Genomic DNA, 26,384 nt, shown 5'->3' with positions numbered 1-26,384 from the left:
GGGAAAGAGGGTTACCATACGTAACCGAGACGTTTTCTTCCGAGAACGTACAAGTTACAACATTCCCCATTTAAATAATTCCTGCCCATGGCATGTTATGGTAAGGGGCATGACAAGCGATTAACCAATCACAATACACTGGTCCTGCCGACCAATCAGAGCACACTGTGCTTTTCGGAAGGAGGGGCTTCATAGAGACCGGAACTAAACAGAGCGTTACTGACAGACTGGAAAGAGAAGTGCTGCAACAATGTAAAATATGTGAACAATAATGTTTTTTTTTTTAACATTCAAGCATGAAAACCTATTCTAGTAGACCACAAAAACAAAATCAAGACTTTGTAAATGGGCATGAAATGGTTTCTTTAATACATAATAATATGTCATGTTTATTTATTTTTTATTTAATTACACAAATGCATTTCCTGTTTTTTTTTTACTACAATATTTGAGTAATACAAATTCCAGAAGACAGATATCATGAGGGTGATATGGGTACCATGTATCTACACCATTCAGGAGCGAAGACTGAAGACAAGATTAGCTGCATGTACACACTCACGTACACAAACTCACACAGAGTGTGTGTCAAACTAGAACTGAGTGAGGTGTGATTGGACAGATAAAGGCAACAGGGCTCTTTAATGAAAGTAGAATGAGTCATCATTAGGATTTCTTGCTTACTTTCTCTCTGAAAGACCAAGGACCTCTTGGTGGCAGAATAGAGAACCTCTGTTCAATACTCTATAAAAACTAATGTTGTAGCCTATTGAAAATAGCATAAACATAATACTATAAAGTGCCAATTTAGCGTATTTACATTGCATAACAATAAAATGATAATTTAAAGGGTAACTAAACCCCTGGTCAGAGCCTCACTCCACCCACTGGCAATATTTGAAAAATGCTGGAAAAGTGGGCAGAGCCCAGCGGAGGGGGACGTGCACCTGAGACGCATCTGTCTGTATGGAACTTGCCTACCTCACCAACAACCCCTTACGTCACGAACCACCCCAAACATCCAATAGGAAAATTCAACTGCAGTAGCCACCGTTCAACCTGAAGAGGGCAGCTCTCAGACGTTTTTACACCATATGCGTATTGTAGAATTAAAACACTTTATACACAAATGTCAAAAAAGTTACTCGAATCAATGAACAGTACTAATAAAGCCCCATTCTTACAGATCATTAACTAAAAAAAAGTTGGTTTAGGGTTTAGTTACCATTTAAAAGGATAATGATAGTTTTGGTTAAAGTTACTTAATATTGTATTTTTGTTTAATGCATATTTTTATACACTACCATTCAAATGTTTGGGGTCATTAAGATTGTTTTAAAATATTTTCTTAGCAGCAGGGACTAATTAAATTGATCAAATTGATTTTTATTTTAAATAAATGCTGTTCTTTTGAACTTTTATTCATCAGAGATTCCTGAAAGAAATGCATCAAAGTTTTAACAAAAATATTAAGCAGAACACTGTTTTCAACACTGATAAAAATCAAATCAGCATATTAGAATGATTTCTTAAGGATTGTGTGAAACTGGAGAGTGGTGTTAATGACTGCTGGAAATTCAGCTTTGCCATCACAAGATTAAATGACATTTGAAAGTATATTCAAATGGAAAACAGTTATTTTAAATTGTAATAATATATCACAATATTACTGTCTTTACTGTATTATTAGTCAGATAAATGCAGTCTTGGTGAGCATAAGAGACTTATTTAAAAACATGTTTCTGCCCACAGAATCACTCTAATACGCTTTAAAACATCCGAAAGATTTTAACAGCATCAGTCAAGGATGGGCCGCCCGACACTTTGAAATGAGATGCAAAGGTTCGTCTCCTGTGCTCTATGAACCCTAAACTAATAAACCTTGACCAATCCTTATTCTCCAATGTCCAATCAATCATCCATGCCATTTTTTTATGGTTCATCACAGTAAAGTTGATGATCTCCACAAGGTGTCACTGCTGCCTCTGATTTGTTTACATTATCTGATTAACCCTTAATAACCCCAGAACGAATTACCGTGTTTGTTTTCCATTTATCTTATTTCTGACAACAATACATGCATGGAAATGCTGATTTGAAAGGTAATTTAACTTAAATAACTCCCACCAGCGAGCCCACTAGAACCGCAGTGGTAGGCAGAGGTCCTGCTCCATTAATCCTCTTTTCCAATCCTTGTGACCCTTTAATCTAACTACAGTACATCTGATCACCTGACGCACAGCCAAGCTGATTAGGGAGACTGTCTACAAAGCCTGAGCGGTTCTGCCACGTACATAACCCCCACCTTGACCCTCTTCTGGCAACCGGAGAAAGACGAAGCGGAACGCTACACTCCCTCCATTCACAGCTGGAGAGTCTTTTATCTCCGCAGGGGCTGAAATGCAGCAGGAACTCTTTGAACATTCGAGAAAAATAGTTTTCTACACCCCTCCATAATGTTTTGTTGGGGAATGAGGTATACGCCCAGATTTGAATACCACCATTCTTGGCGTAGTAGAAGATTAATGGCGAATAATTCTCTACTATCCAACAGCCATTTCAGTTGTTGACATTGAAGGATTATAAAAGGAACACGTGTAGTCACATTCAAAAAGGATACAAATACACTCCTCCAGGTTATCAGACATAATTTGTTAGGCAACACAAGATAAACCTGCCAAAGTATGTGACACAGGGACGGTCATGAGAGCGTCACCCAGACGCCCACCTCTAGTGATCTCAGCTAAATTAGACATCCTCAGCAGCACAACACTCGCCTCCATCAGCACAAATGCTGTAGGCTCTCCAACAGAGCACATAACTTAACATTCAACACTAACAAGCTGTCCTACTGTGTCTTTAGAGAAACGGAGTGAAACACATGTTAGCGTTAATGCCAGATCTATCTACTATCATGCTGGCCACAACTCAGGGTGCGCTTGACTTAATTGGAGAGACGCTGTGATGTGGAATAGCCTCAGAGAAAGTCTCCCTCTGTCTTATTTGATCATGTCTTAGTAGTGACCCACTTGCAGAGCCATGGTTTTACTCTTTCTGTCGAGTCTGTCCAGTTGAGGTGTGGTCAGTATTATAAGCGTTAAGGAAAACTAAATAAAAACATTTTTTGCTGACTGAAAATAAGGATGTGTTTACACTTGTAGTTCTCGTCATCTCCGAAAAGCCAGCTAATGTTGATTCCTTGTATGAGCACTGTCACGTTCTCTTCTTGCCAGCAGACTCTTCTCGTTTCGGCGTTTGTTTGTTTTTTAAAAGGGTGATTCCTCGGAGGTTTGAAGTTTAACATGCTCTATATAAACCTTTCTCGCTCGTTGTGACAACTAACCTATGCCGCTCTCACAGCATGTCGAATGTAAGCAATTTCCTGTGTAAACCATCCCGACATCTAAAATATTACACTTATAATACGCTTAGCATAGTGAATCAGGGTAAGATGATAACACGGTTTGGAAGAAGGATTGCTGTATTGACTGTGATAGTAAAAAAAAAAAAAAAAAAAAAGTTTCATAGTGTACCTTTAAAAATCCCTCCTAGTGTCACAGTGAAGTGACAAAACAGTCATAGATTAGTGGTTAGCAGTTAGGGTGTTCATTTGGGCAATGTGAAATAGAATCTGGCCCTAACTTGTATCCATCATTTCCTGTTCTCTCTCAATTATAAATACTAATGTAGTCCAACCTGGGTCATGTCTTGATCTCATTTCCCCCCCATCTTGGCCCTACTTTCCTGTTTACATTCTCCTATCACAATCCTATCAAAATAAAAGTAAAGTAAAAGCAAAATCAATAAGAAATAAAATAAAAAGTGTCTAAAACAGTTGTTGGTAGACAACTAGCCTACATACTGCAGGTTGGTAGCAGCAAACTCCTCACAAGCGTTTCTACATAATGAGCATTTAAATATAGCCATTACCGACAAAAACAAAACAAAAAACTAAGCAAAATCTGCATAGATGTTCTTTAGATGTTGGAAAAACATTAGCATACTATGGACTACAGAGGAGGAAAACTTTGATCTCCAGCACACATTGGTTACATAAGTTATGTAATCTCAGTCTTGTGATGTCTGGAAAGATTGAAGATTATAACATTAAGGGTGTGGAAGAGGTGTTTTCAGTGCCAACTTTTGCAGTTCTTGATATGAACACAGCCACCCAGGCAGGTTGACTGCTGGAATCAATAAAAAGCTCATTAGCTTTTCCAGTTGACCCCACATTCGATTCATACATAAAGTAACACTCTACAAAAACAACTCTACACCCCTCCCACCTTCCACGGGTGCACAAGTCCCTGAGCAGCATGGAGAAATAAGCTTTGGTAGAATGGAGGCCCAGGAATGATTTTAATTACTGCTAGATGTGGAAGTGGGGCTAGCCAAACAGTGAGGCATTGTTTCACAGCACTGCGGTCCGTCTCGCTGGTGTTAAGCATTTCCCCATGAAACCTGAAACAGGTTGATATTCAAAGGGACCTGGATACTATCCACCCTGCAACTAGAACATTGATCCCCTCTAGCAAGGGTTACCAGGAACTAAATACGTTTCTCAGGTAACAATTGCTTCATGTTCTTGGGTAAGTTTTGTATTATAATGTTGCTAAAGTATGATATTTGCTAAATATGCAATTATCCATTTGAAAGATGATTTGACATAATTATGAAGCCAAACATCATTTTAGATTATCAAAATATAGTTGTAGCACAAAAGGTGTAACACATAAGCAAAAATTATTTGGACACTAAAGTAACATTTAAAAATGTAAAAAAATTAATTGAATAAAAATGTGAAAGCAAAAGTGTCCAGATATTTTGATCATCAATTTTCTACACACACACACACACACACACACACACACACACACACACACACACACACACAGAGAGAGAGAGAGAGAGAGAGAGAGAGAGAGAGAGAGAGAGAGAGAGAGAATAAAAAAAAAAACAAATACATAATTATAAAGTGTTTAAATACTTTTGGCGGCTGCTGTGCTCTCCCTAAAATAACAAACTGACATTTTACAGACATCTCAGAATCATTTACTTAGCATAATCTTGGTATCTGACGTTCCCTACTGTGAATAGATAAGAGCTCAGCATTATTCAGAGATACGATGTCCCTGCAGGTCTTATAAACTACTAATGACTCATGTCCACTCCATCAAAAATGTTCTGACCATAAATGAAGACTCAGCAAAAAATACTGCTCAAAGAGCTTAGAATAGATAGTATAGCCTTCCTCTCATCAATGAGGCTGACCAAATTGCAGCAAAGTCGACTCTCTCTTCAGAGCAATCGCTAATGACAAGTATAGAATTAAACAGTCTGCTTCCTGTAAAACAACCTTGGCACCGAGAGGCAGAGGCAGGAAGCTCTGGCGCAGGTATCCAGTTCAGATTGCGCAAGCTCAGCAGGGACACATTAACAATCATGAGAAGTGCTGATTTCACTCATTAACTGTTATAAAACAGGCTCCTGTCCTAGCCCCGTACGTGGGCACGTCTGCAGCACTGCTGTCAGGGCAAATAAAGAGAGCCTTCTGACATGAGCTGCAATGACAGCAATGAAACTAAAGGGCATTAAACGCACAGTAGAGGCATGTCCAGACTAATACTAATGACAAAGTAAATCGTATCAGTCATTCACCGACAAATATTATATAAGTTTTCACACAAGGTTTCATTTTTTTTAATTTGCACAGCAAATAAATGGTGAGTGTTTTCAAAAGCATTAAAAACATTATATACATATATATATATATATATATATATATATATATATATATATATATATATATATATATATATTAGTGGTGGGCCGTTATCGGCGTTAACGCAGTGAGACTCTTATCGGGCGATAAAAAAAATATCGCCGTTAATCTATTCTCAAAGTTGGGTTGGGATCATAAAATAGCTTTTTCGAATATCGTTATATTTTCGCGCAAATCCGCAGCGGGGTATTTTCCTGTCAGGGACACAAGGTGTATATCTTTTTTATGGGCATGAGCGATGCTCAATTTACAACTGAATCACTCTTTTGGGTCGATTCTGTTCAAAGACTTCATCAAACAAGTTGGCAGATCTGTCTAAATCGGTTCGCGAATCAGTTCTGTTCAGTTCCTCTCGCACTGAATCGTCTGAACTCTGAAACGCGTTTACATTGATTGAAACTAATTTGTTTAAAAAGGAGGAGGCTATTGTGGGTAAAGGCAGGTTCACATAAAATCATATGACATAGCCTATGACATTATTTTTTGATCTAACGAGCACCTGGTTTGGCGATGCAAAAACGGAGCTACGTCGTGCTTATTTTTTCTTCTTCTTCCAATTAGCCTACTATGTTCAAAAAAACGACGAAAACATGTTACTTGTTCAATTAATAAAGTTTGTTTGATGAGAAATCGCTCAAGATGAAATTGGCATCCCTTTCTGTCATTGTAATTGTGTGTTTTATTGATTTATTTTATTTTATAAATTTTTTTGACCGATATTCGACTTTTGCTCCTCTATTGTCGAATGGCATTTTTGGCAGAAATTCACATCCCTACGCGAGGCGAACTATTCTCAAAGACTTACTTTTAGTCATTATTTGGGTAGCACACATATTCTGAATGCCTTCGGCAGAATTCAAATGAGCCATTTTAATCTAGATTAATCTAGATTAATTCCAAGATTCCAGTGAGATTAATCTAGATTAAAAAAATTAATCTATGCCCACCTCTAATATACATATATTGTATATTGTCTGTAAATACAAAGTTCTGTCATGAAACTGATGGTGCAGGTCCTAACTCAATCTGCTTGCAATGACATCATTCTCTATTAGGGCACAGCTGATTGATTCCTGCTGTATCATTAGCCAATAAGCTCGCTGGTCAGCCTTCGAATACTTGGTCAGAATTTGCCTTTGCAGTGCATTACGCTTTCAGAAACCCTGAAAAAGATCTGTATAGATCTGCTATGGGTAATTCATATACTCTGTATTGTACAGCAGCAGCATGTCTTACTTGCTCACAGCAATGTGTCGTGTACTGTATGTATTGGCCGTAGCAAGTCCCGTACTTGATCCGCAGCAGCAGTAATAACAATAACAACAGCAGCAGCATAGCACATCTATTTCGCCAAGACCGAAAATAATAACATTTTGTCATATCCATCACCATGCTAAACACGCAGAGTGTCATGACAGAAATAAGCATTTTTATGTACATTTGAATACATTATTTAACATTTTAAAAATATTTTGAAAAATATTTTTCAAAATATTTTCATACTTAGTAATTATACACCGAATTATCTTAGCAGCATCCTAACATTAGCTTCTATTAGATCAATTGTATGCTTCACATGAGGACCGCTATTAATCTTATACGGTTTCCTTTTGGTTAGTGAGCTGCCTTGTTCTCTATGACCTACATAGCTTACTAGATTTTAGAACAGCGCCGAAGTATTCTTCCTTGTAAAATTCCCAATGAGTAGATTTTGAATAGTAAATCTCAAACGTCACTGAAGATTTCAGGTTCCATATCTCTATTAAGACAATTCCAGGAAGAAGGAAATGACAGATGCGAAAAGTAAATATATGAAAAAGTGGTATTCATCTAAAACCCTTGAGATTCATTCACACTGTCTTAATTCACACAAACCGGTCTTCAAAACAATGCCTCTGTGTCAAGCAACAAATATGAACTATCATTCTGGCAATGACATATCATGTTCAAGGAAACACTAGAAGGCTGCATGTGCTGTGGAGCGCAGCATCTGTCAGTGACGGAGCGTGTGCTTATATGACGTGGCCCACGGGTGTATTTGAATGTCAACAAATGCTTTTCCTGTATCCTCAATGGGGTCCGCAGCCTAAACAGCCAGAGGCGGAGAAAAGATGGAGGAGGAAAAGAAAAAGAGCGAGAGAAGGAGACAGACTGAGGAAGAACGGGGAGGGAAAGAGAGGAAGAGCGTGCATGTGCCCTTGTGCACGCAGCCTCGTGCAGCAACGCCACTGTCACTATCAATCTCTGTCTGCGGCGCTGAACGCAGGGGTGTAATAAGGAGGCAAGGACGCGAATCAGTCATGCCCCCCCACCACTAACTCAAACATGATGCACGCTGCCTTGGCAACCGCACCACGACCCCCACCCTCATGTGCAAGACACATCCCTTGATGCTTAGTTGAGAGACCCAGAATGCAGCAGTGCCACACAACAACCCACGCATTCTTAATGAACAATCGCATTCTTAATGAACAATCGTGCGAGTACAGAATCTTCCAGTGAGTGTCGATGTCTATTTGAACAAACTTCTAACCCTAAACATATTTTGAAAATTACCGCAAATCATGAAGCTTGTTGAGGAGATTTGATCAGACTTGTGAATATTCACCTGATAAAATGGGTGAAGAATATCAGTATAGTGACTAAAATATCATATTACAGTTCAGGGTAAAAGCTCAGATTTTAGGCCTTTACAAATGACAAGATGATTCCCTCAGTCTAAAAGACATTGGCACTATTTTTGCACCCTATTGTTGGACGACTGGCACAAGTCTCTTCTTACTGGCACTTCTTACTGGCACTATTTACTCAATTCGAATAGTCGTTTCACACCTGTATGATATTTAAAGTGACATTAATGAATTTCGTGTTTCTATTTTCCATAAAGCAACATGATCAACCTCAAAAAAGCAGAAAAAAACATCCTAAAATTAGTCCATGTGTAATATTCAAAGTCTACAGAAGCAATCTGATAGTTTGTGCAAAACAAACTTTAAATTTAAGACACTATTCTCTCCAATTGCCTTTGTGATGCTTTTTGGTCACTAAATGCTGTTATTAGGGAAATAGCTGCATCAAAATACTTCAAATATTCTCATTTAGAGTTCCATAAACAACAACAGCCTACGACAGAATTTTCATATTTGAATGAACTATTAGATACATCCCACTGTTAGAAAATGCAAATCAATCTACACAGTCCATTAGAAAAGCAGCTGAATAACAGCAAGCAACACAATTAAGGCAAGAAACAATAAAAACAGCTTTTTAAAAATGTCTTTGCTGTTTGACCCTGTACTGCGGAACAACCCACTGCTGAGCATCTAATTAATGAGCTTCACTCTGCCGGGGTGCAGAATTCCCTTTAAATGCACAGTTACTAAGTTGTTTTGGATGGACTATAGCCATATTGCCCACTGAGTTTTTCAAGCAGGCCGTTCTGTAATCATCTTACAGCTGAAATCTGTAGATTAGCAGAGGGGCATATGCTCTCTCTCCCATTAAATCCCCCCCCCCGTCTCTCTCTCTCTCTCTCTGCTCTATTGCATTCTCTCTCCAATTTGAACTCGATGTTTGTCTTTTTAAAGAGGTGTAAATTGCCCAGGGGTCATCTGTTTGTTTTACTGAACTCATAAGAGTGAATCACGCTGTGTGTTCTCTTGGTGAAGAATGATTGCACAGTGTGTGTTTACTGCCAGGTAATTGTCACCATGAGTTTTGCGAGTGACTTTGGAAAATACACAGCAATAAATGTGCCTATGATACTGCCATATTACGTGCTTATCTGGTCATATGGTTATTTTATCGCTTATCTACAGGTTTTAAAACGACACCAGGGAGTAAAGCACTTAATGGCGGTGAAGGAAAAGCAGAGCATGTCTCCAGACAGCACTTTGGGGAGGAGGAGCCATCAAAGGATCTGCTGACACCTCACTTTCCACGACTGTGAATTGAGACGATCACAACCTCCATGCTCAGAATGCAATCCAAATGTACTGCAGTGCTTACAGCCTAGCGATTTTGAAAAATAAAACGTGACACAGTATCTATTATGCAACAAAAACATTTTTAAATATCAGTATGCTATTACGAGAGACAGATTCGATACCCAGCTAAAAAGAAAATATGTTCTAAGAACGTTTTGCTAACATTTCCATTAAGTTATGCAATGTTATGTTCTCTGAACATTGAAAAAAAATATGTTTTTTTAAATGTGTTAATGTAACATCCACCCTATAATGGTAAAAATCCACCCAATCCCCATAAATCATAAGCACAGTCTAATAATAAGCTGTTTGCATTTCTATGCAATGTGACATCACATTGCACAGGCCCCACCCACGACTGCGGACACTCAGACCTATTAGCATAAACCCCAGTGACCTGTACACAGTCAGCAGCATTCAAGCAAGAAATGTATAATTAAAGCTACTAAAGTTATTCAATCAAGAGAATCAGAAGTGATTTTCTGTTGTTCTTTTGTTGTTTGATTCATAATAACAGCACATACAGCAGTTGGTACTGTATATTACGCTGCTTTCACTTTAATACTCATGCGATTTCTTTACTTGTTGTTTACATTCACAGACATAACCGACTGTGTTTATGTGAACTTTGTGTGTTTTTGACATGTATGTATTTGACAGTTTAAGCACAATAAGAGGTGAATGCTATGGGTGGGGCCTGTGCAATGTGATGTCACATTGCATAGAAATTCGTCCGGAGGAGTATCTTTAAGAAACCAATTAGAGACTAGCTTTAGGTCACCTGCTGCCCGAAAGTTTAAGGACCCAGATGACATCCATTTGTCCGGCGTCCCTCGCCCATGAAGCCGCATGAAACATATTGAAAAACAGAGAAAATGGTTAACCGGTTAAAGCCAGTTTTTATTAAATGCTGAGGCTCTTACTACCAGCCTGCACATCGAATGAGTAAACTATTTTATCTTTTATTTTTATTTCATTTTTATATCATTTTTGTATACATGTATTTATGGAATTTTGATGGGGGCGGCACCCCAGCGGTCTCTATTGACGAGCCGGCTCAGAAAACCATATATATAAGTTTAGACTGATTTAGCTATAAAACGCATACAGATATTAAACTTTCATGATGATGAAGAACTGCTATGTCACATGAGCATGACCGCGATAGAGATGATAATCAAATCCAAACAGATGATTTAGTTTTTGGCACAGTATACGAGGCACAAGCGGTACAGGCTCCGCCCCCTTCTGGAATGCAGGGTGGGGAGCAGCAGCTCATATGCATTTAACAATATGCACGAAAATAGCATGTTTTTCATTCCACTCAAAAATGAGCATTTACAACATGGGATAATAAATAATGTTTTATTAACAAGGTTCGGGAGGAGCAGGTGCAGATAATTAACCCAATCAGCACAAGTGGAGATCAATCAGTAATTAACTCAGGACAAGATAAATAACAGCAGAACCCACCTGTGTTTCTTGACGGTTTATCAGCATCCCACCTCCACCCCATCTCCTCACTTTTAGTTCCATCTCTAGTTCCATCTACCCTTACCAACGGGGGGAGTACTCTGGGTTCGGGCAGAAATTCCGAGCTCGGAGCCCTCCAACCGGACAGCACGCCAAGTACGCATAACCTTTACCATAATAAGTATATGTAGATGTGAAATCGTGAAATGATCAGTGGGGTATTTTGACCTGAAACTTCACAGACACATTCTGGGGACACCTGAGACTTATATTACATTACATAAAAAAGGGGCATAATAGGTCCCCTCTGAGGAAACAATTAATTTTAAAAATGTTATGGGATTGTTATTTTTGAATGTTCACTGCACATTCTGAAAAAAAAAAGTACTAAATACTTAAATACTAAAAATAAATGCAAAAAATACAAAATAATAGATTACATTTGTAGTAAGTCGCATTTTAAAAGGTTAAAAATCTGCATATAGCAGGAATTAACCCAAAATAATTGTAAAAAAAACAAAAAAACATTGATAGATCTCTATATGTAGAGATATCATGTTAAAATAAATATTATTTTACATTTTGAATAATAAAAAAATACGGTTCAATTAAAGAGAGAACAATATCACTTCTGGCTCATTTCTCACTCAAAATATAATGTCAAGTTTAGCATAGTGCATTGTGAAATTGTGCATTATGGGATGCACATTTTGGCGTGTCTAATAAGTCATCCAGGTATTACATACAGAAGATTTGCACACTGTGCACATACAGTACTACTGCATTCCTAGAGGAGTTACAGTAACTAATTGTTCTCATTTGTCTTGTCCATCATCGCACAAAGGAAAAAGCAAAGATTAAATAACGCATTTGTTTGCACACAACTACGCAATATGGAAGCTTAGTATTTAAGGAACTATGCAACAGTTTTGTTTGCTTGCCTTAAAACGCACTAAGCTTTATTACTTTGTTTTGCATGTACTTTTTACATGATCTGCTCGCCTTTAGAGATGGACATCTTAAACATCTCTCAAATCATTTCTCTACCTATTCAGTATGCAGAAGTGTGCGGCTGAATTTTTAAAACACCCACCACCCTACTTCAAATGCATGGGATACGAGTAGTGGAAAATCCAAATCATGTGATTGCGTTTTCTGTACTAGTGTCCTTCATTATGGGTGTGATCTGTTTGCCCGATAATCATGTGATTACTCAGGATAAGATGTGCAATTAAACAGTGAGTCATGTGTACTGCATGTAGATTTGTATAAGTTTCCCTGTAAAATAATATTTGTATAAGAAAATATCAGGATAATGCTGTTTTCTCTTCAAGTATGAGCTACACTGCAGTCTATGTGTGTGTGTGTGTGTGTGTGTGTGTGTGTGTGTGTGTGTGTGTGTGTGTGTGTGTGTGTGTGTGTGTGTGTGTGTGTGTGTGTGTGTGTGTGTGTGTGTGTGTGTGTGTGTGTGTGTGTGTGTGTGTGTGTGTGTGTGTGTGTGTGTGTGTGTGTTTAGAGAAAAGCAGAGAGAAAGAGAGAGAGAGAGTGAAAGAAGGAAAGAGAAAGCTCATTTGGCAGAGGCTGGAGGTGTAATACTAAAGCACTGGCAGGCCCTTTAGTCAAACACTAGGGCTTGTTGCTAAGATACATTCTTATCAATACCTTGGTATGCCGTCTATCTTCCCCACACGTTTCTCAGAGCTGCGCTCCGCCACTCGCTTATTCACTGCTCTATTTTTGAATCAAGCCAAGTCTGCAGCAAGCTGGGAGACCCCAAAACTCCAGTGTTGACTTTTAATGTTGACGAGATGCCTCATGCATTCTGAAGAAAAATAACTCAGATTTTTTTCTTTAAGATTTTTGTGTGTATGTGTGTGTGTGTGTGTGTGTGTGTGTGTGTGCGTGCGTGCGTGCGTGTGTGTGTGTGTACGTGTGCGTGTGTTTTAATTCTAGAATGTGTCGTTATTCCTAATTTTTCAGAATACTTTTTTTTTTTTTTTGCAAACAGTTTTTAGTCCCTATTCAGGCGTTCATAAGATCTTTTTCTACTTTAATTAGTGCAAAAAAAGAAAAGCGATTGTTCAAATCACTGTTAGTTGGATTGAACTTTACTCATGTCTGCATATTTTCAGAGGGCGTGTGTTCAGTCATTTCAGTCTGTGATAAGACGATTCTTTTGTCACGTAACGCGTCCAGACAGTTGTATGTAACGGTTATCTTTCATTAAGTCATTGAAAGTGCATTTTAAACTATATTTAATTGGTCAATGAGACAGGAAGTACTTGAATATGGCATCTCGCATTTTTAAACCATATTTTCTGGTGGAAAAAGCCATTGCACTTTACTGAGGCAAGAGTGGCATGTTTATGTATTCTACTTCTGCCCACAACAAAAACTGGTAGTAACAAGTACAAATATGTCATACAGGCAATGTATACGCTATTTTCCCTCTCATGAAGCGTGAAGTTTCATGAACCCTCAAGGTTTCGAGCTGTAATTCAAACTGGCAAGTGAGAAATTACAGTCACTCCGCCAATGGAGAATCTTTATAAACTCACGCTATTTTAACTCTGTTGGATAGTGTTCAGTGGGGGAAATCAGCATATGTGGACAGGTGTGCTGATGGCAGTAATTTCCAAATACACCTCGCCTGCCACAGCTTCAAAGACATCTCATAAGACAGACCTGACAGTTTGAGGGCACCGAAAACACACAGGGAGCGTCTCAATCAGCTCCCAGCTTCCGAGGTCATGAATCAGTATATCATGTTCACAAATTCTATTTCCTGCCACATGACAATGTCCTCATTGTACAACATCACTACATAACTGATATCTTTATTTATATTATTTTTTAATGTTATTTAAAGTACATTATGATAAATTATGACAGTAAAAAAAATAAAAATTATAATATCATGGTGACTTGGAGATGGTTTCTATATACATAGTTTTCATTATAATATAAGTTTCTATTTAGCTTTATTTTATTTCAGATTTAGTTATTTTTTAAATTATTTACAAAACTTTGTTCAGTTAACTGCCCAGGCAACCTTTCCAAATATATATATATATATATATATATATATATATATATATATATATATATATATATATTTGGAGCATCCCAATGTTAACACTATTAAGTGTTAGTAGTACCATGGATGCAGCCCTAATGTAAAGTGCATGACTTTGTGACTCACAACACCCAGGGAATCTAATTGAGTCTTGAATCACTTTGCTTGCGTCTTTACATTGACACATTAAACCCATTTGACAATTCATAAACATACCATTGAAATATCTTCTTAGAGCAAATACACTGATGTCACCCAACTTCATGTTCTCACATGTTTGTCTTTAGAGAAGATTACAATGATTACAGTGTGTCTCTTAGGTATTTTATCAGTGAGCGACTGAGAACAGTTAAGACAGTGGATCGCAAGCATTTGATTGGAAGAAAAAATAAAGTAGGAATGGGGCAGGAAGTAAAGATCAGGAAACAGAGATGCTCCAGAACTAGAAGACACTCTCATGCTCAAGCAGAATAACGTTATGGCTCTATTCACTTAGTGGTCTTTGAAGGGCTCTTTCCCTTTTGTGTGTTAAACAATACTGTCGGACAGATGGCTCAAGCGAACCGAGGGCACACAACCTCACACCCCCTCTAGACAGTCGCAGGGGTCCGCCAGCCAATGGGATGCATAGGAGGACAATAGTGAGAAAGATCCATTTCACATTCAGAGCGGTTTAAAAACTGGTGACGTGCTCTGCAATGGTCTGGATATCAACTGTAAATACGAACATGATATTAGGGATGCTGATCATTCTTTATATTTGAAAGCTGATAACCGATATATTGACAAGGCAAGGCAAGTTTATTTATATAGCACATTTCATACACTATGGCAATTCAAAGTGCTTTACAGAAAGGAATTAAAATAATCACAAAATAAAAGCAAGGAAAATTAAAACAGTTATAAAAAAAATTAAAAGAGATATAGATAAATCTAAATTTGTATATAATTTTTGAGAGCCTGATTACAAAACAAAAAGTTTCATCACTAAAAGCCATGTCCTTAGCACACGATTATAATGCTCTCATTATGATTTTATGTAGCCTATAAGACAGCACATAACTGTATTTTCTCTTTTTGAAGTGATTCCAACCATATTTCAAGAAGTTCGAAAACATCATGGCGAACAATGTGCATCTGAAGTGTTTCAGCTGAAGGAAATAATCCATTATTTAATAGCACAAAGAAAGTTGTTAATGAATGTCCAAAATGAATATGGGCCTCAGCAAGCAACTGATAAAACTGCAATCCTTCACAATTACATACAATCTAGGTGTGTGCTGCTGGAAGATAACTAAGTCACATATGTCATTGGAATATCAAATTATTAGCAGACCATTTTCCAAAGAAAAATAATTCAGCAAAATAAGACTCATCTGACCGGATTCATTCATGCTTGGCTATAGTTTCCTCAAGAGGTAGCATGCCAAGACAAGGAACCTGAGTCAACAAGATCAGTGCAATGGAGCTGAAATCTGTACCCAGGCTGTTCTCTGGAAAACACTGACCCGTTTCAGAGCTGCCATGGAAAAGTGGTCCCATTAAAAGAGCATCAATGCACATGGATTCTAAGCTATTACAGAGAAAGGCGTGCGCTAATAATAGTACTTGTACCTAAGAGCAGGCATTTTCAAACTGGAATCCCGCAAGTGTTAAAAGTGTAAAAAAATGGAAAGGAAACCCCATACAAATATAATTCCGTAATAACAATATCAAATAAAATAAATAATCAAAAGTAGTTAAAATAAGACATTACTGTTTTCTAGATATATTTCTAGAAGGCTGCAAGTCAAAGAAAAACTTAAATATAGGCAACAACGTAATACAAAATGTAAATATAATAATAGTTCAAATGAATAATTAATTTTAGTTGAATTAAGACATATTATTATGTATTAAGAAATACTTTAAAAAAATAATGATAAATTAATCAATTGAAAAAATATTTGTTCCAGCCCCACTGTGAAACGTTCTTCTCAAATCGGCTTGACATCAGCATTTTCAGGCTTGAACTGATATGGTAATCCCGAAAACATTATTAACTGTGTTTACAATTGTTTAAAGCCTTGGAAGCAGAAGCTCATGATTATGGTAAGAGGCATTGCATCAGAGCACTCAGGGCTTTCCGGAAGGAGGGGCTTTGTAGAAATCAGCGCATTTCAGACAGTCTGGAGATGCAATAATGTACGTATGTGAAAAATCATGTTTTTGGAACATTTAAGCATGTTTATAATCAAAATAATGACCTTTTAAAATAACATAATATGACCACTTCAAAGTTTCATTCTTAAATGTCAGACTTTTTTGGAGCTTGACAGCCAACTGGTCAATATCCAGTTTTGTTGAATGGACAAGAGCAGCCTGGGTATTGAGCTGGTGACACGAGGGCATGTAGATGAACACCAAATTTTCTTTTTACTATCCCTTCAAATCCATTAAATATGAGAAAACAGACCCAAAGTCCTCCACAAATGTCACATACATTCCCTTTGCATTCCCTTTATGTGGTCCAGAAATCCAAACATATTTTCTCTCAATCATCTCACCCCAGGTGCCCTCCAGTCTCCTGACCCACTATCTCTGTATACAAACAGTGGCGCCCTTATCTTCCCCTACAGGATCAATCAACCACCAGCTGATAATTACTGTTGCTATGGCACTCACCACCTACCCAGTGCTGCCACCCACTCTGTGACCCCCTTTCCATCTACTGCCTTCATATTTTCCACAGGGTAAAAGAGAGGAGGGGACATAAAAGGGAGGGAGAGCAAAAAGATGAGGCAGAAAGTAGACAGCTATACCAAAACCCATTTTTTTTCGTACGACTGGTTAATTAATTCAATCTGGACGTTCTTCGTCTTCGGTGGACAGGAATTTCAGGCTCATGTAGGCATGTGTAAATTTATGTATTCAGTAGTGACTTCATTACCTTACATCTGTTCAACTCTCTGACAGGGTTAACCAGTTCACTGACTACAGCTGATGGCATGTCTTCTTTCTGCACATTCAGAGTTAGAGTACAACAGAATTCAACAGTTAAACCCTGACCGCCCCCCGCCCCTTCAGCAGTATTCACTTAGTAACAATGTGAAACTTCCACTATTGTTGTTACGGAATGTAGTAACTCCGGATAGACAACTTTTTTTAATACACATGAGTGGAAATATCTCAGAAAAGAAAACTCACTTGGGATGCTTCAATTCACAAAGCATACATAGGATGGGCACAAAAGCTAAACCTTCAAAAGCATTCTGAAAAAGTTTACACCAAACACCAAAAATTTACAATGACAATTTACAACCAATTTTATGATTGGTTCACTCAGATTTACACGTTTCAAATCTGTGTTATTTTTTGAGTTATTTCCCGAAGAAAACAAAAGGAGTTGTCTCCACTGCTTTTGTCCATACAAGGAGGATGTGTTTTAAAATACATAAAAAAAGCACCTTTGAAGTAACATAAAAGTATGGTAAACATGACTCTACATGACATGACAGCTTTATGTGAGAAACAGACTGAAAGTGTTATTTTAGTATAATTTTCTACTACTATAGTATTAATTAATATTTTAAATTAGCCTTTTTATCATTTCATTTAAAATTTTATTTTTAGTTTACGTTTTAGTAATTTTGTTGTGCTTTTTAATTTTTTTCTAATTTTTTTTTTTTTAGTTTTCGTTTTATTGCACTTTTAGTAATTTTAGTGCTTTTTGGTCACAAAAATATTTTCATCTTCATCAATATTTACATTCCGGGTATATTTACAGGATCATTTACCATATTTAATTTTATTTCAGCTTTATTTCAATTAACAAAAAAAATATTTTAACAGTTTTTAGTTAACAATAACATTGATTAAAACACAATTAATCATATACATAATTTTAAATATGGCATGTCGAGATGCTTCACACCAAAATGACAACTACATTAAAAGTTATTCATTCTTATATGTCTCTTGACCTCACTGAAGTCAAGTCTACCACGATGCACCTTGACACAGCATGTTCAAATGTACGTAAACCATTGCAAAAAAAAACAATGAAGCCTAGGTTTCTATTGAGAGAAAATTAGTTTTCCGTCAACAGACTTCTGTCTTTCCTAAAAAAAAGATTATTCTAAAACTCTCCAGTAATCTCTAACGTTTTTAGCTTCATTCCGAGTAGACGGTTCTTTCCAGGAACAACCAGTCAGCTTTAAACATTGGCAATGTGCTAAAGACTGGAGTTAAGTGATTGTTCATTAACTTTAGAATCTGATTAAGGAGTATTGAGAGGATATTTCGCATGTAAAGATGATCGATGAGGTTCTGTGAGAGAAAATAAGGCTCTTTTGCACTTTGTCATCCTTCTAATTCACACTTAGACACGGCCAATGCTTTCTGATCATTATCATAGCACAACTCAGAGCTCAATCAATCAATACAAATCATACCACATCAGCGACAACGAAACATTGTATAAAGAACTCTGGGGCAGGTTAACTAAAAAAACAATACGTACTTTACGAGAAGACCTTCAATTAGGACATTTAAGTAGCTTTTATCAACGTGTCTTAGAAAAAAAAAAGATATCACTAGGTGTGCATCTTGAGACAAAACAATGGCACATATATATTTTAAGATATATCACTGCAAGTTGTTTTCAGTTAAAACAGCTCAAACAAACATAGTCTTACACCTTGATTGTGAAACCAGGCACATATGTAGGCTAATAATGTAAAAATTAACTCATTATACTTCTTTAAAAGATAAAACTAAACACCATCTTCCTCTCAGCCATAATCATCACTAGCACTAGCAGAGCTGCTGGTCCCAGGAGACCATTTTGTAAATTTCAGCGGACTGAATTGGGACAGCCCAATTATAGGCCCATTTAAAGCTTGCTCTGGCAAAACTGTCTCACATGGACTTTGCATGCTTCGTAAGATTATTATTTTCTTTATGAGGTAAAGACGAGCAGCAGGGAACAAGCAATAACACGGTAAACTTCAGATTCAGCAGAACCAAAGACTCCCGCTGACAAGTCTGAGCAGTTGGGGAGGTGCACTCCATCACTGTTTTTGTTTTTAAAAGAACAATACCTTGCACCAACAGCACAAGACGGTCACTCGACTGATAAAAAGGTGATCTACACCGATTGGTTACCACCTAAAAGTATGACTTAACAAGAATTGACATGGGGAATTAAAAGTTGGAGCCATGTTATCCTATATTTGGCGTTCCCAGAAGAACAATTCAATTATCTCACAGATTACTAGAGGGAATTCATGAGTTTCATTGGAAAAGAACTGTGAGCTAACTGAATTTAGAATGTAATGCCAATGAATAATAAAACAATGCTTTTATATCCAATTGAAGTTCAATCAAACACAATGGGCTTTTTTTCAAAGGGGTGACCTCCACAATTAAAGCTTCACTCGTAAATTGGGATCTGTTTTATGACAAGCCAGACATCTGTACCTTAGAGTGGCGCAGAAGGCCTCTAAAAGCTTGATGGAGGGTCTTGAATGGGGGCAACTGAAGGCCTTTTCACTCCAGCCGTGGGAAGAGTCAGGGAGGAGTGTTATCTGAACTCTGAAACAGAATCTCGATCCCAGCCACTAAACTTTCAGTCAATTGGTGGCTTGCTGGGGGGCCAAAGTCTTTTCAAAGCATGGACAGAGACACTTTTACCTCAAAAGGACAGATACATACCTCAAAGTCAGGTCTCGGGATGGCTTAACCATACAATAATTCTAACTTAACAAAAATAAAGTAATATAGTGGATTACACTTAAAGAGGTAGTTCAACGAAAATTAAAAATATTTTATTTTTTTACATTTACTCACACATGTTTTTCCAAAACTGTTTGACTTACTTTCTTCTGTGCAATAAACATTAAAGAAGATATTTAGAAACAATTATTTTTTTTGTCAAGTCAATGGTAACCCAAACTGTTTGGTTCTTCAACATTCTTCAAAATATCTTCTTTTGTCTTCCACAGAAGAAAGAAAATCAGACAGGTTTGGAAAAATACAAGGGGGAGTATATGATGACAGAATTATTCCAGATACTACACTAAGAAAAAAAATATATTTAGAGGAGAAACATCTTTTGATTTGATACTATGCAGTAAAGAAGTACTGTAGCTCTCTGCTTTTTCGTTTTAATGCAAGCTAGTCAGAAAGAATTGGAAATCTTCACATTTGGTCAGTGTGGTATGGGGAGAATGGAGGAGAAATGTTCTCCTGGTTGGTTGGCAGTCCAAGTAGGTTGTTTTGAGTTTTGTAAACAAGGAGAGATGCAACCTGTGGGTCAGATTAACTCATTGGGGGGTTAGGCCTGGGAAAAAGAATGCCGGCCAGCCTAATCTCTCTCCCTGACTGAGCACAGGCTTACATACAACACTATTACAGTTCTGAGTATGCGTCACAGTTTGGAAAGGATCACAGAATTTTTTTCAACCTTTTCTTAAGAAAAAATTGTATTCTGCTAGTCTATGCATAACTAGCCGACATGATGTTGCTATGCGGCTGCTAAGGTGTTCTGAGTAGTTTTTAAGCTTAGTAAATGCCACTAATTATTTTTAGAAGGACTATTATTTTAATATTAATTAATCTCCAATCTTAGGGGTGTTGTTCTGCAAACTCAGCTATGGAACATATGTGTACTGTATGTGCATAACATAATTAAACAAAGTAATCTAAATTCAAATCATATGGAAACGCCACTTGCACAACTATGAGACTTTTTTTTAAGTAGAAATAATAATTCTATTGTAAGACTGTTTTCACTTCAGAGTAAAAATTAAAAAGGTAACTGTGAGATAAAGTTTAAAATAAGAAATAGGCATGCAACTGCAAGATATAGTTACATTGTGATATTTTTTTTTTTCACTCTGAGGTGGAAACAAACTTAATTTATGAAACAACGTACTAAAACGCTAAAGAAAATCCAAAAAGGCTAATCTGTCTTAATGACTTGTGCTTCATACACGTGACTGACAGCACGGATGCGGCATGTCATGATAGGAGGAAGGTTGGAGGTGGAGTTGTGGCTCACCAGACAAACTAAGGATCACTGAACAATAAGATGAAAGCATCCTGGCATGCAGGCGTAGGTCAAATGGCACTATACTAATCACTAGCCAATGACGGGCACCTGAAGAAAAGCAAAGCAAGCTAAACAAAGGTATAATCGCATCCAATAGATTGCGAAAGTATGAAACAAATTGCAAAAATGAATCCAATGTTCTGTAACATTGGATATTAAAAATACTTTCAAAAATCATTTGAAATGTTTACTCGCATACCACTTTTGACAACGTCTATAAGCATAAAAGCCACATCTTCACCGATGCCAGGTGCTTCCAGCTGACACTATCAGCAGTAAATAACAGGCATTTTTCTCTGCTACAGTTACGTGCCGCACTAGAGGTGGTAAGCTTGTCATAAATCATCACCAGTCATGTCTTGTGAATCTTGCAGATTGAACAGACCTGCTGCATGGACATAGTATAAAAGATTTGCCCTCTTCTTATGCACTAAAAACCCACAGGCAAGTTATGCCCAAAGCACATAGCTTGTACCATTCAGATATTTTTGTATTAAATTGTATTATAGCATTCTTAATTTATGTTGCTTAAGAAATAAGCATCTGCTAAAATTGATAAATGCGATGCAAATAACAAATGTAAAGCTCTTATTGCCTCAGTATACAACTTATTGAGAAGATTGTGGAAATAAAAGGTGGAACAAGTAGCTTTGAATTAAAATGAATAAAAAAAGCTGCACTGGAACATGTGGATTGAGCATCAAAGGATGAAACTAAAAACAACGCAACTAATACAGGTATATGACCAAGCAGTCATATGTGACGTTATGACATCAGATAATTTGGTATCTGTATGCAAACCAAAAGTAAACACATAAAAGTACATGACGTAATAGGCCTAGCAGATACACACCCTCTAGTCACAGGTTAGCAGCACTAAAGGCACAATTAGAAATAAAATAAATCTCTACAATACCCTCTGAAAATATATACTTTTATTCAGCAAATATGCTTTAAATTGCTCAAAAGTGACAGTAAAGACATTTTTAATGTTAAAAAGACTTATATTTCAAATGCTGTTCTTTTGAACTTTCTATTTTTCAAAGAACCCTGAAAAAACTGTATGACAGTTTCCAGATAAATACTAAGCACCACAATAGTTTTCAACATTGATGATAATAAGAAATGTTTCTTGGTGAGCAGCAGACTTTCTTGCCAACTCCAAACTTCTGAACAGTAGTCTAGTGTATATCATTTTCCCACCACAATATAGTTTCTCAGCCATTTGCAATAATGAAGGTGTCTGAATGAAGTGTCTGATGGTCTATGACAGACCTGACACCAAAGCCACAAGGCTAAGACAGCATTAAATGCTCATTAGATCTGACTTCACAGGCTGAGACAATTACTGCAATACCGTAGCATCTGTAGTTCCAGCCTATTTGGTAAGTTGTAAGTTGTTAGTCATGTGTTAATACTGTCACAAGTCACATACACGAGGTAAACCGAGGTAAAGCCATAAGTCCCAGTGATCCTGTATAGTCTGTTTCCCTGGAAACCTCTAGAAGTCTCAATGACTGCCTTTTACTCAACGATGAGCATCCTTTTCTATATATTTCTATAGTGCAAACAATTGCATATAAACAATACATAAGACAGGAATGTCCCAGAAAAAACACAACTACATGTTTAAGAGTCGACTATTTCAGATCCATCAATATGACACCCAAATTCCTGCACATCAAATCTCCATTAAATATTAGATGTCCTTCATGTAAAGGAGCTGCTAAAACACCAACATTTGGGAAAGACATTGGATATTTTCCACGAAACTTAAAAGCCCAAACTCACCATTGAGCCCATTCGGTATGCTTCTGAGAAGATGGTTGGTTGATAGATCGTCCATAGACCTTCTGATAGACACTATCTTTCCCTCTGAAGGCTTGTGAATATGATTGTGGTGGTGATCAGGGCTTCCAGCACTGCCCGTGCTGGAGGTGCTGCTCCCGTCTCCAACATCCCTCACAGTGGCAGAACTTCCGTTCAGATTGGTAAGACTGGATTGGCTGTCTATGGAGCTCCTGGATCCAGCTCCATTCCTCTCATCATCCAACATGAGGACGATCTCCTTGAGCTCCACGTTCTCTCTCATCACACTCTCCTGGTTGCTCTCTAGGTCTTTCAGTTTTTGCTGGAATATGCCAACCTCCTTCCACATAACACTGGCAGTGTACCTGCCAAATCTCTGCCATTCCCTGGAAAGCTTCTTCCCTTTCTGCCGATCATCATCCAAGAAACAGCACAGTTCTCTGAGCTCCTGGTTGTCTTCTTGCAGTTTCTGGTTTATCTCTTTCAAGCTCCGTATTTCGTGAAGGTGCACTTGTAATCTCCGGTTGACTTCCTTCATCATGTTCCCGTGCTCCACCATTAAGTTCATCTTTTCACTATCCACTTTTCGGAGTCTCCTAAGCAGCTCTTCTTTACTACATTTAATCAGGTCTTCATCGGATACCTTACTTAAATCATCCCTAGGGACATCTATAATATTTTTTGCCATATTCCTGTCGTTAAAAGTGGTAATCTGGTCACGGTTGTCTAATCATTCCTTCGCCAAAACGTAGCGAGCAAATATTAAACTCATAATTAAAATAAATCCAGTTATTCGAGATAAAACGAACGAAGAAAAAAAAACTCACGTAACTCTCCCAGATAAGTAAACACTAAGTCGTGTTTCATATAAAGTCCTTTTATGTCGTTATTTCATATTTGTTTGAGCTGAAATCTCCTCTTTCTGACAGTAATGAGACTGCGGCCGCGAGACAGATGAATGGAGAGAAAATGCGCTTCAGCTCAGCTCAGCGTTCAGTGACGTCAGCGCTGTACGCGACGCGCGCGCTGCACTGCTTGCTAATGTTAATGTCCTATAGGGGGCGCTTGACGTCTCAGAAAGTCGAACTGTTTTGAGCTGCATTCAAATAACGTTTTTGTTTTACTACTGTACACATGCCTAAATGTATAGGTTAATAATATGTATATATTTATATATAAATGTATTTTATTAAAAAAAACTATAAAATATAGAGATAATGGAAAGGGAACATAAAACTGGGATAGCGGACAAAGACTATAGCTACTAAATTTGATTTTGTGTAGAAAGAAAGAAAGAAAGAAAGAAAGAAAGAAAGAAAGAAAGAAAGAAAGAAAGAAAGAAAGAAAGAAAGAAAGAAAGAAAGAAAGAAAGAAAGAAAGAAAGAAAGTTAAAGGGTTTCTGAAAATGAAATGAGTTTTAAAAGAGTTAAAAAGTTTCACCAAGTTTTAGGCACTCAGGCCCGGACTGGCCATCGGGAGCATAGACATAATAAATTGCGTGTTAGAAAGTCCAATTCTATGGGGGAAAAAAGACAGAATTTTTCCCACTCAGAATAGTTTAGGCTATATCTCACAATTCTGACTTTATATCTCGCAATTCTGACTTTATAACACGCAATTGCGACTTTATATCACGCAATTCTGACTTTAGGCCTATATCTCACAATTCTGACTTTATATCACGCAATTGCGACTTTATATCTCGCAATTCTGACTTTATAACACGCAATAGCGACTTTATATCTCACAATTCTGACTTTATATCACGCAATTCTGACTTTATATCTCATAATTCTGACTTTATATCTCGCAATTCTGACTTTATATCACGCAATTCTGACTTTACATCTCATAATTCTGACTTTATATCACGCAATTCTGACTTTATATCTCATAATTCTGACTTTATATCACGCAATTCTGAGAAATAAAGTGAGAATTGCGAGATGTAAACTTGCAATTGTGAGAAAAAAAAGTCAGAATTGTGAGATAAAAAGTTATATAAAAATAATTATTTATTTATTTAGTGGCGGAAACAAGCTTCCACACATAACAGCATCTATTGCAGTTGTAATTTTGCAGTGCAAATTATTTAATTTAATGGGTAACAGCCCTATAGTGTCTTATTATTATAACTGAATTTATTGATCAAATGTAATAATTTGACATGAAAGATGATGCATACATTTAATAAGGTAATACAAAATATTTTTATTAATAATTTTATTAAATACATTTATTTAATTAAAAAGTCTTACGCAACCTGACCTTCAAATGCTTGTATAACTGTGCAGACCCGTTTGATATTAGGACTGCTTTACTAGGTTTGTTGTTTATGTTTTTATGTTATGGTCATACTGTGAAATAAATGTAAAAACAGGGTTGTCCGTGTTTCTAAATTTTATTTGGGTGGATGGCCTGGATGGGTGTAGGATTTCCCGGCCTAAAATTGTGTCCCAGTCCGGCCCTGGGCACAATCTTGGCAATAATTATAACCATCAATAACAGTGTATTAACAATTTATAGCAAATAACTGGAATAAGAAAGACAAAAAGAAAGCTTAATGGCCATTTAATTAAAAATAGCATATACATATAAATTATCTAAAAATGAAATTTAAACACATTTTCTTTTTTATTTATTTATAAAGTATCACATAAACTAAATGGTCCATTCCCTTGCTAAAAAACACAAAAAAATGTTTTTTAAGTGCTAGTTTTTTCTTCTTTTTAAAATTCTTAATTCAAAATATGAATAATATCTCAATTCAATTTGATGGAATTTAACTCTAAATTGCAACGTCAGCAAAACATTAAGTATATAAAACCAACAATGTGGCATTTATAGCACTAAAAAGTGCCTGATTACACCACTTGAGATGTGTGAATGACAAATGATAGGGCTAAACACAAGCAAAGGTATAGGCACGTTTCAGCCAATAGGGAATCGGTACAATTCTGTTCCCAAAAGAAGTTCATAATTTTCAAGTGAATGTTGTTACAAAAATAGCCACCAAACTTTCTGTGAGCATTCAGACAGGGCTTAATTTAGTTAATAATAACGTTCTGCTAAAATTTCGGACCTATATTGAAACAAATAATTATAGCAGGAACATTCCATTGGATGTTAAAGATCGGTAAATTGCCTATTCATGTGTTAATACGT

General features: G+C 37.0%; 1 protein-coding gene across 2 annotated transcripts in view; it reads right to left on the bottom strand.

The window, feature by feature from the left end:
* The window catches only part of ccdc85ca (coiled-coil domain containing 85C, a), a 55,609-nt gene extending 31,383 nt beyond the window's left edge, over positions 1 to 24,226 (bottom strand). The window contains exon 1 of one of the 2 annotated variants that reach the window (XM_077239223.1): positions 23,202 to 24,226. In XM_077239223.1, coding sequence (XP_077095338.1) covers positions 23,202 to 23,907 — 706 coding nt within the window. In that variant the 5' untranslated portion in view covers positions 23,908 to 24,226. The remainder of the gene's footprint in view (positions 1 to 23,201) is intronic. The other variant, XM_077239222.1, reaches the window with a different exon arrangement.
* Between the last annotated feature and the right edge of the window lie 2,158 nt (positions 24,227 to 26,384).

This window comes from Siphateles boraxobius, unplaced genomic scaffold (assembly GCF_051911475.1).
Source record: "Siphateles boraxobius isolate OS27281-9 unplaced genomic scaffold, OSU_SipBor_1 22, whole genome shotgun sequence".
In the NCBI taxonomy this organism is placed as follows: Eukaryota; Metazoa; Chordata; class Actinopteri; order Cypriniformes; family Leuciscidae; genus Siphateles; species Siphateles boraxobius.
Note: the sequence above shows the minus strand (reverse complement) of the source record. Positions and strands in the feature narration are given on the sequence as shown.